This window comes from Gracilinanus agilis, chromosome 1, assembly GCF_016433145.1.
Source record: "Gracilinanus agilis isolate LMUSP501 chromosome 1, AgileGrace, whole genome shotgun sequence".
Classification (NCBI taxonomy): Eukaryota; Metazoa; Chordata; class Mammalia; order Didelphimorphia; family Didelphidae; genus Gracilinanus; species Gracilinanus agilis.
The window spans coordinates 2,636,089-2,651,088 of record NC_058130.1 but is presented as its reverse complement, the minus strand read 5'-3'; the positions used below and the strand labels follow the sequence as shown (position 1 = coordinate 2,651,088).

The 15,000-nt window shown below is 54.0% G+C and overlaps 1 protein-coding gene across 1 annotated transcript in view; it reads left to right on the top strand.

Moving 5' to 3' along the window:
- Window positions 1–15,000, top strand: part of ADCYAP1R1 (ADCYAP receptor type I) — a 51,449-nt gene that overhangs the window by 15,358 nt on the left and 21,091 nt on the right. Inside the window, exons 5-10 of the mRNA XM_044656760.1 lie at window positions 291–397; window positions 1,060–1,157; window positions 2,283–2,415; window positions 2,520–2,676; window positions 3,840–3,958; window positions 8,637–8,728. Of these exons, the coding sequence (XP_044512695.1) occupies window positions 291–397; window positions 1,060–1,157; window positions 2,283–2,415; window positions 2,520–2,676; window positions 3,840–3,958; window positions 8,637–8,728 (706 nt within the window). The remainder of the gene's footprint in view (window positions 1–290; window positions 398–1,059; window positions 1,158–2,282; window positions 2,416–2,519; window positions 2,677–3,839; window positions 3,959–8,636; window positions 8,729–15,000) is intronic.

Sequence of the window (15,000 nt, the reverse complement as noted above, 5' to 3'; positions counted from 1 at the left end):
AGCCCAGAGCGCCCCATCTACCCACTCCTGGGCCCCCCAGGCTCTGCCACAAGCTTGGCACTGGATGCTCCGGGTGAGGCTTTCCCTCTGGGCTTCCATCAGGAAACCCCAACAATCTGAGGCCAGGAATGGGGCAGTGACCCTGGGGGCCCACCATCGACCAGCAGGGCAGGAGCAAAGCTGGAGGAGCCCACGTGCATCCCAGGATTCCCTCTGGGCCCTCGAACCCCTGAATCCTTCCCAAAGACCTCTGAGCTCTTTAATCCACACGCTCGTTCTCTTGGCTTCAGACACCGGGGTCGTGAGCAGGAACTGCACTGAGGACGGCTGGTCCGAGCCCTTCCCTCACTACTTTGATGCTTGTGGGTTCGATGATTATACTGACGGTGGGAACCAGGTGTGTGGTGAGCCCCAAGTCCCAGTGATGAAGGACAGGCCAGACTCTGTCTCTGTTTCTGCCTCTGTCTCTCTGTCTCCCCCCCAACCCCGCCCCATCCAATGGCCTCTTCTTTTTTTTTAAACCCTTCACTTCTGTGTATTGGCTCCTTGGTGAAAGAGTGGTCAGGGTGGGCCATGGGGGTCAAGTGACTTGCCCAGGGTCACACAGCTGGGAAGTGTCTGAGGCTGGATTTGGACCCAGGATCTCCCGTCTCTAGGCCTGACTCTCCATCCACTGAGCTACCCAGCTGCCCCTCAATGGCCTCTTCTAGTGGTTACTAGAAACTTCCTACCCGCTGAGTTGCTGGAGATGGCAAAGGGCTCGATGAAGCCCCCCTCCCCCTGGGGATCCCCCTGCCCCAGCTCGGGGCTGTGCCCAGGGTGGAGCACTCTCCTAGCTGTCCACAGGGCTATGTGGTAGAAGACTGGCAGAGAGAAGGCATCCCCGCTGGGCGCTGCCCATCTCCTGCCACTATTGCCTGGGCTCCTCTTTGGGGAGGAGGGCACAGGAGAGCCCAGACCTGGCCCTCCCGCTCCCCAGAGAAGGGAGATGGGAAGAAGGCCCGGAGGGAGGCTGCAGACAGACCAGGAAGGGGGCTGAGCCTGTGTGTGTGTGTCCAGGATTACTACTACCTGTCGGTGAAGGCGCTCTACACGGTGGGCTACAGCACCTCCCTGGTGTCCCTCACCACCGCCATGGTCATCCTGTGCCGCTTCCGGTAAGTGCGCCGCCCCCGGGCCGTCCTCTCTTCCTTCACAGCAGTCAGAGCCGCCAGGGCTCAGGGCTCGTCCTCATCGCACCTGGAGGAAGGCAGCCCTGTTTGTGTTCCCATTTTACAGCTGAGGAAGTTGAGGCTGAGACAGATGAAATGGCTCACCCAGAGCCTAAGCCAAGTCCCATCCATAAGTGTCTGTTAGTCAGTGCCAGGAACTGTGCTCCTTAGGGAGTGTCAGAGGCAGGATCCGAACTCGGGCCATGCTGACCCCAAGGGCAGGGCTTTCCCCCGGCTGCCTCTTGGGCCAGGCCCGATGGGGCTCCCTCCCTGGCACACGTGGTCCAGCCGGCCCTGCTCCCGCCCGCAGCCCTTCGCCGGGCCTCCAGAGGCTCCGGTCCGAAGGGTTACGGCACGCAGCGTCCCAGGGAAGCGGCCAGCCCACGTCCCACCACCAGCTTTGGTCCAGGCTGCTCTCGTCGGCTCCGGGTCTGGCCGGCTGGCTCAGCTCCAGGCGCACCTCCGGGGAACCTGTGCTGGGGCTCAGGGGCTTTCAGACCTCCCAGGGAGGCAGGGGAGGGGAGCCGGGAGCCGGGCCAGGAGGAAGCCCAGAGAAGCTGGGCCAGAAAGTCCTGGGTGTGTCTAGACTGGCCGGTGCCTGTGGTACGGGGAGCCTCTGTGCCACCCGCGTTGTCCTCAGAGGGCTCTCGGGCCCCCCCTCCCGGCCAAGGAGGGCACCCGGGCACCGGCTCGCCCTCCCGAGTTCAGAGCATGCAAACGCCAGCCCCAAACTCAGCCTGTCCCACGTCAGAAGCTCCTGAAGCAGGCGGTGCCCGTCCCCCGGTGCCATCCGGCCAGTTTCCCCAGGAAGGTCGGCCCCGAGCGGGGGAGCCTCTCTCTGGGGCTCCAGGAAAGGGAGGCAGCGCAGGCCTGGGGGCAGCCCCAGAGGTCCAGGGTGGAGGCCGGGGCACCACGTGCTGACGCCTCAAGGGCCGCCAGGGCCCGCGGACTGCCGAGACCAAGCTGAGGCGCTGACGAGGCAGGAGGAGGCGCTCCGGTGGGGGGCCGGCGGGAGCCACGGTGGGGTCCCCGGGCTCCCGCCAACGCTGTCGGTTGCCCCCTTGCCCCCAGGAAGCTGCACTGCACCCGGAACTTCATCCACATGAACCTCTTCGTGTCCTTCATCCTGCGGGCCATCTCGGTCTTCATCAAGGACTGGATACTGTACGCGGAGCAGGACACCAACCACTGCTTCAGCTCCACTGTGAGTCCAGGGCGGGAGCCGGCCGGCCTCGTGGGGAAGAGAGGGAGGGAGGGAGAGGCGGCCGGGGCTGTGCCTCAGTTTCCCCCGCCCGCCCCCTCCCACAGGTGGAGTGCAAGGCCGTGATGGTCTTCTTCCATTACTGCGTCATGTCCAACTACTTCTGGCTCTTCATCGAGGGGCTCTACCTGTTCACCCTCCTGGTGGAGACCTTCTTCCCCGAGCGCAGATACTTCTACTGGTACAGCATCATCGGCTGGGGTAGGTGAGGGGCCGGAGGAGGGGCGGGGGTGGGGCAGGGGGAGGGGGGCACGGAGGCCNCTCGGGGTAGGTGTGCCCGGATCCCTCCGGCCCTCGCAACACGTCCCCCCGCCCCAGGGCCCCGGCCCCGGATGGGCCCCTCAGCCTGGTCCCCAGCCAGCCCCCCGCCGACCCCCCAGGGCCACAGACGGAACCTCTGAGGGGTCGAGTCAGGCCAGACTGGTGGCTGCCCCAGGCCTTGGTGCCAGAGAGCCAGGGAAGGCCGGGCGGTGTGCCGCACAGAAGAGCCTCCCCAGGGCACCATGGCGTCGCCTCCCGGACCTCACAGGGCACCCACGGCCTCCATGTGGGCCACCAAGAGCCAAGAACCCCAGGGAGACAGCCAGGAGGGTTGGAGGGCTGCGGGGTAACCGGGCCTGGGGAGAGAGAGGCGGATGATAGGGGCTGACGAACTGTCCTGTGCAGAGGGAGGCCAAGGACAGAAGGAGAGCCTAGAACTCGGGACTGGACGCTGGGGCTACCGCCTTTGCCAGCTCTCTCTGGGCTTCTGAAAAGAATTGTTTTTACCCTCCCGTCCCGAGCCCCATTTCCTTGGAAGCCATTTCACATGAGCAGCCCTGGGAGCTGGGGGGGGGGGGGCAGAATGGCCCAGGGATGGAGCCCCCTGGGGAGGACAGACCTGTCTCCTGCCCCTTCCCGGAGGAGAGCTCACTTGAATTTCTGCTCTCTGTCTGTCTCTCTGCCTCTCTCTGTTCTCCCTCTCTGTCTTTGTCTCTCTGTCTCTCTCTGTGTCTGTCTTTCTGTCTCGGTCTCTTTTTCCCTCTCTCTGTCTCTCTTTGTTCTCCCTCTTGTCTCTGTCTCTCTCTCTGTGTCTGTCTCTCTGTCTCTTTCTGTCTCTCTGCCTCTCTCTGTTCCCCCTCTCTGTCTCTGTCTCTCTGCCCTCTGTCTGTCTGTCTGTCTGTCTCTCTCTGTTCTCCCTCTCTGTCTCTGTCTCTCTGTCCTTTGTNATCTCTGTTCTCCCTCTTTGTCTCTGTCTCTGTCTCTCTTTCTGTCTCTCTGCCTCTCTCTGTTCTCCCTCTCTGTCTTTGACTCTCTGTCCTCTGTCTCTGTCTCTCTGCCCTCTGTCTGTCTCTCTCTCTCTGCCTCTCTCTGTTCTCCCTCTTTGTCTCTGTCTCTCTGTCTCTCTGTGTGTCTGTCTCTTGTCTCTGTCTCTAGCTGCTGGGACATGAATGACAACACAGCACTGTGGTGGGTCATTAAGGGCCCAGTGGTGGGCTCCATAATGGTGAGTAATCCCAATGGGCCGGAGGGGCAGGCCTAAGGAGGCTGGGTCCAGGGGAAGAACATCCACATTCATGAAGGCTCCCGGCTCGCCACGGAGCCCTCCGCCATGCCTTGCCCTTCGAGCTGCTGGTGGCTCCTTCCCTGGCGGCTGCTCCCGTCAAGGACAATCCTCTCTCCATCGGGAGGAAATTCCCTGCACATCACCCTGGCTCTGGCTATGGGAGAGACAGTCTGGCAGTGGGGAGCCATGCGAGTCCATCCAGTGAGCACTTATTAAGGCCCTTCCATACACGAGGGGATAGTGAGGAAAAAGGAAAGCCGGTCTCTAACTCAGGCCCCAGAGCTTACATTCTAGAGAGGAGAGGGGCTCACCATGGGCCTGGCTGAGCCAATACGAAGAGCAAGCATTTATACTCATCGCAACATGAGGCAGGGACTGTCATTATGCCCATTTAACAGTCGAGGAAACAGACATGCGAAGGGTAAAGTGAGTTGTAAAGGGCGACACGGCTAGTGGCTGAGGCTGGATTTGAACTCGGGTCTTCTAGACTTGAGGTCCAGGGTTTGGCACCCTCTACCTACCTCTACTAAGTAAAGCACAGGGAGGAGGTTGAGTGACAATGGTTGGGGAGATCAGGCAAGAGCTTCTAGAAGAAGGGGCCTGAAAAGAGGAGCAGATGCCAGTGGGCAGAGCCGAGAAGGGAGGGCACCCCAAAAGGCTGAGCACAGCATGGAGGCAGAAGATGGGAGTGCCGAGTTTGGGGATCAAGAAGGAGGGGGCTGCCCTCAGGTGGTGCTCAGTCTAAACGAGAAGACAAAGCCCCTCCCCCCAGCAGGTAAGAGAGAGAATTATTTAGCGAAGGCATTTGGGCTGCAGAGGCCTTGGGTGTGTAGAGCAGGACAAATGAATGGATCAATGAGTGAGTGGAAACGGAGGCGTGAATGTGGAAGTAAAGGAAGGCTGTAGAGGGAGCCATTATGCGGAACCCTGAAAGAAATCCTGTGCAAGACAGTTGGATATCATCTCTGTTGGTTTTTGTCAAGAGATTTCCAATCCCGTCTCTCACAACTGATCCCTTCTTATTTCTCAACATGCTTTTCCCTTAACTGTTTCACGCGTTTTCTCCTCGCCTGTACTTAACGCCATCTGTATCACTGTGTCAGAAAAAGAAAATGAATCCTAGGTGAACCTCCAAAACATGAATGAGTGAATGAATGAATGTGTGAATAAATGAATGAGTGAATGTGTGAGTGAGTGAATGAATGAATGAATGAATGAATGAATGGATGGATGAATGAATATGTAAGTGAAGGAATGAATATATGAATAAATGAGTGAGTGAATGTGTGAGTGAATGAATGATTGAGTAACTGGGCTGGAGACCTCACTGTAGTGGGCTACAGTAGTCAGGGAAGGCCCCATGGAGGAGGTGGGCATATCTGGAGAGACTGCAGGGCCAGCCAAAAGGGTGGACAATGGTGCCCACAGCAGGTTGCTCAGAGTCAAGGACTGAGATTAGGGTTTTCTCTTCTCTCCTGACAGCAATCAGGCTTAGTGGGATGATGGAGGCCAGGCAAGGAGTCTTCAAGGGGCTGGAGAAGCCTTGGCCATCAGCCTCTCCTCAGGGTTAGACTTCCAGCTTGAGGTCGGTGAGGAGATTAGAATGGCCCATCCATCATTCAGCACCTGCCATGTGGCCAGCTCCATTCCAGGTGCTGGAGGCAGGAAGAAAGGAGCCTTGCCCTCAAGGAGCTTCCGATCTAACACCTGGGAAGTGACCACAAAGGGGTTTCACGATGGGAGAACTCCAGTAACTGGGGGGATGAGGCGGGGGACCCAGCACTGGGCTGGCAAGGCAGCCAGGGATTTTACAAGTTGGTGGTGAAGAGGGAGAACCTTTCAGCCATGGGAAGGGAGGACCATTTAGGCAGAGGCACAAAGATGGGGAGTAGCTAAAGGTGAGTTCACTGACCAAAGGAGTAGCCAGGGGGGCCATGGGGCCATCCAGCTGCCAGGTTCTGCTCACTTCACTTGAATTAGTTCAGACAAATCTTCCCAGGTGTTTCCTAGAGTGGAGTAATATTCCCTCACAATCATATCCCATGACTTATCCAGACACTCTCCTAGTGATGGGCATCCCTTCAATTTTCAATTTCTTTGCCATTACAAAAGTTACTATAAAAGTTTTTGTGCCAATAACCTTCCCCCACTTAAAACAATTTTCTTTGGGATACAGACCTAGTCATTGTATTGCTGGATTCAAGGGTATGCACAGTCTTGTGGTCTTGTGGTCATCATTCCAAACTGTTCTCCCGAATAGTTGGACCAGTTCACAGCTCCCCCAAGAGCCTATTAGTATCCCAATTTTTCCACATCTCCTCCAGGAGTGATCCTTTCCCTTTTCTGTCATATTAGCCAATCTGCTAGGTGTGAGGTGGTCCCTGAGAGTTGTTTTAATTTGTACTTCTCCAATCCACAGCGATTTCAAGCATTTTTTCATATGACTGTAGGTAGCTTTGATTTCTTCTGAAAACTGTCTCTTCATGTCCTTTGGCCACTTATCAATTGGCGAATGCCTTGTATTCCAACCATATCACTGCTGGGTTTGTACACCAAAGAAATAATAAGGAAAAGGACTTGTACAAAAATATTCATAGCTTTTCTCTTTGTGGTAGCAAAAAAATAGAAAATGGGGGGGGGTCCCTTGATTGGGGAATGGCTGAACAAATTGTGGTATCTGCTGGTGATGGAATACTACTGTGCTCAAAGGAATAATGAACTGGAGGAATTCCATGTGACCTGGAAAGACCTCCAGGAAGTGATGCAGAGTGAAAGGAGCAGAACCAGGAGAACATTGTACACAGAGATGGATACATTGTAGCACAATCGAATGTAACTGACTTTTCTACCAGCAGCAATGCAACGATCCAGGACAATCCAGAGGAATTTAGGAGAAAGAACTGGGGGAGCAGAAATGTATTAGAAAAAAATATATGCTCAATCACATAGTGTGATAGGGGTTTTTTTAATTGAAAATTTTTATTTAATTAATTTAGAATATTTTTTCCATGGTTACATGATTCATGTTCTTTCCCTCCCCTCCAACCCTGCCCCGCCATAACCAATGCAAAATTCCACTGGGTTTTACATGTGTCATTGATGGAGACCTATTTCCATATTATTAATAATTGCACTAGGGCAGTGACGGGCAAACTATGGCCCGCGGGCCAGATGTGGCCCCCTGAAATGTTCTATCCAGCCATGCGAGTAGAATACAATACAATGAAACTTCAAAAGAGTTGCCTTAGAAACAGACTGACAGATGAACATTTCCTTTCCTTTGGTCCCCTCTTTAAAAAGTTTGCCCATCACTGCACTAGGGTGATTGTTTAAAGTCTACATCCCCAATCATATTCCCATCAACCCATGTGATCAAGCAATTCTTTTTCGTCTGTATTTCTGCTCCCATAGTTCTTCTTCTGAATGTGGAGAGCATCGTCCTTACAAGTTCTTCTGGTTTGTCCCAGATCATTGCGTTGCTGCTAGTAGAGAAGTCCATTACATTCAATTGTGCCACAGTGTATCAGACTCTGTGTATAATGTTCTCCTGGTTCTGCTCCTTTCACTCTGCATCAATTTCTGGAGGTCATTCCAGTTCACATGGAGTTCCTCCAGTTCATTATTCCTTTGAGCACAATAATATTTCATGTGATTGGGGGTTTGATGTTAAAAGATCACTCTACTACAAATATGAATAACACAGAAATATGTTTTGAATAATGATACATGTATAACCCAGTGGAACTGCTTGTCAACTTTGGAGGGGGGAGAAAGCAAGGGGGAAACATGAATCATGTAACCATGGAAAATATTCTAAATAAAAATTTTTTAAAAATCACAGGGAAGGTGAGAGCAGGCCTGTGGCTGCCCTATTGGCATGCCCTTTCCCAGAAGCAATGGGGGAATTCATTGGATTTCAAACCCAGAGTAAGAGGAGGAGGAGGAGGAGGAGGAGAAGGAGGAGGAGGAGAAGGAGGAGGAGGGGAGGAAGAGGAGGGTAGATGCATCTCAGGTGGATGGGAAGTCAGCCAGAAGGTTCCTAGAGGGCAATGACAGGACAGCTCAGCCAGATGGCTACAGAAGAGGGAGGAGTCATGATCTTGAGGTGAGGAGGTGGGTGCTGGCAACCAACCATAATAGTGAAGCTCAGAAGAGGGAGATTTTGGAGGAAAGGGTCAGGAGCTTGGTCTGGGCTGGTTTGAACGGCCCAACAGACAGTTGGTGCCATGGGCCTGGAGTGCAGGATAGGCTAGGGCCACACCTTGAGGGCTGGGAGAGAGAATGTACAAAGCATAGAGGGAAAGCGCATATGTGTTCTCATTTTACAGCAAGTCTTGTCTGAGTCTCAAACTTTTATGAAAAAAGGACATCTCTAAGAGGTAGAGGACAAAGATCTTTTAGAAGTTTGTGTCAAGACATCTACAAACTTCTCCAAACAGAAAGTGTACAAAGGGTAGCGGGAAAGCGTATACATCTTATGTCCATTTGTGTAACAATCCCCTCTGGTGGGGGGATGCCCCGGATGGTGAGGCATTGAGGGAGGCTGAGCACGAGTGGGGCAGAGGAACCAAGGAGCGAGAGGACCCAGAGCTCCTGCCATTCTGTCTCTCTTCCTCAGATCAACTTTGTCCTCTTCATCGGCATCATTGTGATCCTGGTTCAGAAGCTCCAGTCCCCGGACATTGGTGGCAATGAATCGAGCATCTATCTGTGAGTACCAGGCCTGTGCGAGGCCCCACTCTGCCCAGGCGCCTCTGGAGTGTACACATAGGAAAAAGGGGCACACGGACAGGGTAACGGGAAGGAGTTTCCCTTGGTGCTGGTAGGCATTGAGGGGATGCAGAACCCAAGACATCCAATGGCCACAGAGAGGATCGTCAGTCCAGATCACAGCCTCTGCAGGGAAGGAGAGGCAGCACATTTATTCCGGAGGCTAACGGTAGGGAAGGAGGCAGTCCCAGACTGTCCGCCATTCTGGCAGAAGCCCCGATATGTCTCCAGGGAGAGGAGCACAAGCTTTGCTCTGCTTCATCTGTGTGGGGGAAGGTCGATGGACACCCTACTACCTTCTGGGCCTGTTAGAAGCCAGTCAGAAATGGGCTACACCTGCCCCGTCTGAGCACCCAAGAGACTGCCCTGGGTCCCCTGCCTCCTCCTCGAGGCGGCAGACTTCTGGAAGGGGTCATCACCACCCGGATCCCAGGGATGCAGCTTCTCCCCCAGCCCCGCCCCACTCTTGGCTTTGCTTTCATCTCTGTACAACACCCTCTCCCCATTTGTGGACAAACGCAGGCACCCCAAATGGGCTCAGGGCCTGTTTTCCTTCAGCGTCTTGTTCATCAAATCTCAGGGGTACGGGGAGCCCAGCAGTCCCCTAGGTGAGAGTCTCCAGCAGCCATCTGATCTCTTCTTGTAGACCCCTCAGTGGCAGGCTCCTCATTACCTTCAGAATGGTCTGGCCTATTCTGGGCAGCCCTGATTATTCCAAAGAGCCAAAATGCCCCTCTCGGCATCTCTCACCCGTTGTTCCTTGTTCCATTCTGAGGCCCAAAAAAATCATTTCATCGGTCCAGCTGCCTTCTAGAGAGATTTCAAACGTGTTCACAGGGTAGAACCCAGCAAATCTTCTCTCCCCTGAACTCCGCAGTTCTTTCCAAAGATCCCTGGGTGACCAGCTCTCCCACCGGGCCCTCTTCCTCTGGCCAGTGTCCAGCTTCTCACGACCCATCCTAAATAGGGCACCAGAAGGGCCCCAGCCTCCTGGCGGCTCTCATGTGGGCAGACAAGAGGGGGGCCATCTCCCTCCTGGTCCTGCATGGGCGGCCTCTCTTACCTCTCTCCAGCTTGCCCCCGAGCTCAAGGCCAGCATCACCAAGTGCCAGCTGGATGGCCCAGTGGCATCTTGAACCTGACCCATCTCAACAGAGCTCACAGTTATACACACACACACACACACACACACACACACACACACACACACACACACTCACACACTCACATACACACTCGTCATTCCTCCAACCTTCTCCATCCTAGTGCTATCATCCAGTTCTGTCTCAGAAATCCTGAGTTCAAATCCCACCTCTGATGCTTCTTGTATAACCTCTGCAAGTGACTCAGCCTTTCTGACATTAGTTGCTCATCTGTAAAATGGGGGAGCTGACCTCAGGGACCTCCAAAGACTATTGCAGGTCAATAGACCTCCACCTGTGAGGTCTCCTTCCCCCCAGGGACGCAGCAGCCTCACTCTCTCCTTTGAGTCTTCCCTCTGACTGTCCCCCAATACCTAATCGTCATCAGGGCTCACTTCTCCTATCCTTGCCCTTCTTCCCATCATACTGAAGTCTCTACCACTTGCCTCTCCCCTAGATTACTGCAGAGGCCTCATAATGGACCTCCCCATCCCCAGGGTACCTCAGTGCTTGCTTAGCTCAATATCTGACCCTTGAGAAGAAGCTAAATAAGTTTTGGTTCACTGATGTGTCTCCCCTTTCTGATTCATTGCCCACCCAGCTGCCAGTTATTTCTGAGGCATTCACCTCAAGAATCTTCAATGTCTCCCTACTGCCAATGAGGTAAAATGCCAACTCCATAGCCTGTTGTATCAGAACCCCCTTGGATGTCAGGAGGGATCATCAAGTGACGCAGGAACACTTTGGATCATAGACCCAGAACTAGAAGGGACCCCAGAGGCTATTGAGAATAACCTCCTCACTTTATAGAGGAGGAAATTGAGGCCCCAGGAGTTAAGTGGATTGATTGCCCAAGGACACAACATAGGGAGAGAGAGAGACAGACAGACAGACAGAAACAGAAAGAGAGAGAGAGGAGAGAGACAGACAGACAGAAACAGAGAGAGAGAGAAGAGGAGAGGAGAGGAGAGGAGAGGAGAGAGAGAGAGAGAGAGAGAAGATATGAATCCAGGTTGTCATTGTTTTTTTCTAGTCTACCACACTTCTTTATTCTATATTTGCCCAGTTGATTTTTGAACCTGAATGTGAGACTTTACATTTATTCCTATTACTTGTCATCTTATTAGGTTCAATCTATCATTCCATTCTGTTGAGATATTTTGGGATCCCAATTCTGTCATTCATCCTCTTGGCTTTTGCCCTCGGCTTTGTGTCATCTGCAGACTTGAGAAGGATGGCATCTGTTCCATTGTCCAGGCCACTGATAAAAGTCTTGCCTGGCACAAAACAGAGTAGACCCCTGAGACCCTCCACTGGGGACATCTAGTCCTCCTACTGGAGTCCAGACCAGTCACTACATCAATGAGTGTTTCAGTGTCAATACGTGTTGTTTTCCTTATGTTTTGGTAGTCCTTGGAATATGTTGTTCTTCTGGCCCAGCTCACTGCCCTCCTTCTATCAGCTCATTCAAGTCTTCCCCAGTTTCTCTCATTCCTTGGCATTCATCATTCTTCCTGGTGGTACATTCCCCCAGAGTGCTCCTGGAGAGCCTTCTGTAGCTTTGACCCGCCCTGGTGCAGATGGCCCCCAAGGGGATCATGGACCTCACCCAGTGGCCAGATGCGTGTCCCGAGCAGCTCTTTGGGCCTCTCCCTGTCGGGGCTTTTCTCTGCATCTCTCCTCCACCCAGATCACTGTCCTCTTGGGGATCCTCCTAATCACCCTGTGACCCAACCTTCCTTGCTCTCCCTGCCAGTTCAGAAGACTCAAGAAATGACTGGCAGTACCAGGTCTGTCCTGTCAAGTAGGAGGATCTGGGGTCAGGCCAGGGCACCCAGAAAGGCTGTAGGGCAGGCCCACAGAATGCTGGAGGCTCAATAAATAACAAACCCTTTCATTCCATGGAGAAGGACTCACCTTCCGCTAAAGACCACTCCCTGAACTTCCATCTTCAAGATGTTCAAAAAGTCCACCAGGTCAGAAGAGAGAAATGGGGGCTTCCGCGGACATGCAGCCATCCCGGAGGACCTCAGAGTCCTGCTCCAACTCTCCCAGCCTTGATTAAGCACCTACTCAGAGCTAAGCCCTGGAGCCTGAAACTCAAAAGCAAAGCAGTCCCTCCCCTCAAGGGCCTTAGACTTTCCGGGGGAAAGTTTAACTTCTTCCCTCCTCCTAGAGAAAGGGTGAACTCAAGATCTTGGGCCACAAATCTGGCCTGCTTCCAGGTCTTTGGATCTCATGGAGGCAGGAGGAATAGCAGCTCTGCCCTGCCTGATAATCTATAGAGCCTGAAAGGGTCTGTCTGGGGGCTTTTCCTCCTGGAAGCCCTCTGGCCTCCCCTCCTTAGGAAGTAAAGCACTCTGTCCACCCATCCTGGGCTGGCTAACAGTGGGCCTGGGCCACTACACCACTGGGGAAGGGCACAGGACAGAAACTCAGTTTCCTCACAGCTATTTTTCCTATGTGTATAACGAGAGAGAGAGAGAGTGTGTGTGTGTGTGTGTGTGTGTGTGTGTGTGTGTGTGTGTCTGTGAGAGAGAGAGAGAGAGAGAGAGAGAGAGAGAGAGAGAGAGAGAGAGCTGTTTCATCCATTGGCATTTTCTTTCCCATGTTGTTGTGGTTTGGTTTTTTTAAGCCAGCTTTCTCAGCCCTGCTCAGCATTTATGTACATGTTACGAATCAAGGCATCCTCTTCCTAGACACAAAAGAAGCTTGTGAGCCGAAGGGAGCTCCCAGGGCATTGGGGACACCCCCTGCCTCTGAGCAGCTGAAAGCACCCAGGCTCTCTAGGGAGACAGACCACTTCTTCCCTTGGCTGCCCATTCCTAGGCCTGAACCTCTCCCCTTCCCAAAGGGCCATTCATTCAGCCCCTCCTTCTGACTAGGCCCCTTCCTCAGTGGTCGTCCATCTCATCTTACCTGGTCCTCTTGAGTCAGAGATTGGGTACCCAGGATTCCCTTGGAGCACTGACAAGCCTGGAGCTTAGTGACCCTTCTCTGCTCCATGCCAGGCAAAGAAGGCCTGCTGCTGCTGCCATTTGGGGCCTCCGCCGGCTGGGTCTTCTCCCCATTGTCCAGAGGGAGTCTGACTCCAAGGGCCTTCAGGTTTTGTCTGCTCAGAGCAGCTCCCTCTGAGAAGTCCGGGGCACTGGCAAAGGAAAGGAGGCTTGCACGTTTGAGACTGTGTGGGATGGACCCTGAGAGGCAGGCAAGCAGTGGCCCAAGTCCAGAGTCAGAACTCCTGGGTTCTAGTCCTGCCTGGGTACACTCCTTTCTGGGCCTCTGTTCCCTTGTCTGGAAAACAAGGGCAACCCTAAGCCATCAAATGACTCTGAACGGCATGTGAAGAAATGCAGTTGCAGGGCTGCGGGACGGTCCTTAGGTGCCCGCAAGGCTGGTGGAGCTGCTGCGGGGGCTTAGACGTTCCCAAGTTGTCTAGTATTGGCATGGCAAGGGGCCCAGCAAGGCTGCTTCAGTGATGCTCAAAGTGGAGCAAACAGGCCATCTCCTTCTACACGGGGGCTCTTCACCAGGCTGGGCAGCCACTTCGACTCCATTTTTCCTAGAAAGGCCCATGTCTGGGCTGCTCAGCTGAGGAGGTCCTGAACCTTCAGGGAGTGGGGGTGGGGGTGGGGGTGGAGGGACTTCCATGTGAGCTCCTCTCCTGAGAAGAAGATGGGGAATGAGGTGTCTGGCCGGCTAACAAGCCCCCCACTGGCAGCCTTCCTGCTTCTGTCTCTCAATGGAGCATCCATGGTTAATGGATTGAGGAAGAGAAGATGGAGAAGGACGAGAGGAGGAGACAGAGTAGGACTGGAGGAGGAGGAGCTGGAGAGACAGAGGACTGCTCTGAGGTGGTCTAGAAAGGCCTGAGACCGAGCAGGACGGGAGGGGGGTGGGAGCAGCAGAATGAACTTTAGGCTGCTCCACTGTAGGGCTGGCATGGGGGCTCCCAGGAAAGATGGAGGAATTTCCAGCCTCTTCTGGAAAGTCTGTTCAGTCCTGGCCAGTCTGTTCCCACCAGTGGTCTGCCCACCTGCCCCTCCTACCGCCTTAGCCCTCTCCCAAGTCAAATAAGAACAGAGATTTAGAAAGGACCCGAAAGGGTGGCAAACCAGTGTTGAAGCTTGTCTGCTAGAGCGCCTGCTTGAATACTCTAGTCAGTGAGGAAGAGCTCCTTATTCTGCTGCTGGACAGCTCCAAGCCTTCTAAGGGTGGAGCAGAGCTCCCTCCTCTGAGGGTGGAGCTGGGGGAGGGGTGGTGCCGAGAAGGTGGGAGGTGAGCTGGACCTCGAAGTAGGCGAGGCCACATTTGGGCCAACATAACCATTTCCGGATTGGGACCCTTCCTGTCTCGACTAGGGAGCTAAGATCAGTGACTCTGGGGAGAGGTGGGAGGGGAAGCGGGACTACACTAGCCCAGCGGAGGCCAGAGGGCGAAAGTGACATGTTGGGGACTCGTCTCCCTTCCAACCTGCCCACAATGGCTCTCTGGTTTTTTCATTTGTTTCCAGAACAAATTTAAATCCCGGCTTCCTTGAGAAATTCCAAGAGGACCCCCTGCCTCTGCCCTCAGACCAGCATTCACTCCCTTTGCTGTAGGTTGGTTTCAACTGCTCAGATTGGTCATGGACTGTCCTTCCTACACGAAGATGGCGCTTCTGACCCACCATCAATAGGACACGCATTCGGAGTTGTGTCTCCACCAGTGGGTGTGGGTCTACACTGAGCCATCTACACTGTCTCTGACTCCCAGACACAGAGCTGGAAGGGACTTGAGAAGCCTTCTCATCCTGCCTGTACCTGACCAGGAATGTCACCCCCAACCCTCCCAAGGAGTGCTCATGGAGCCTCTACTTGAAGACCTCCAGGGAGGAGGAACATGTCACTTCTGGGGGCAGCCTGTTCCACTCTGGAATAGCCCTCACTGTTAGGAAGTCCCTTCTCACACCAAGCTGAAATCTTCCTCATTGCCCCTTCTGTCCTTTACTCCTGGTTCTGCCTTCCAAGGCCAAGAAGAACAAGGACAGTTCTTCTTCTTCTTCTTCTTCTTCTTCTTCTTCTTCTTCTT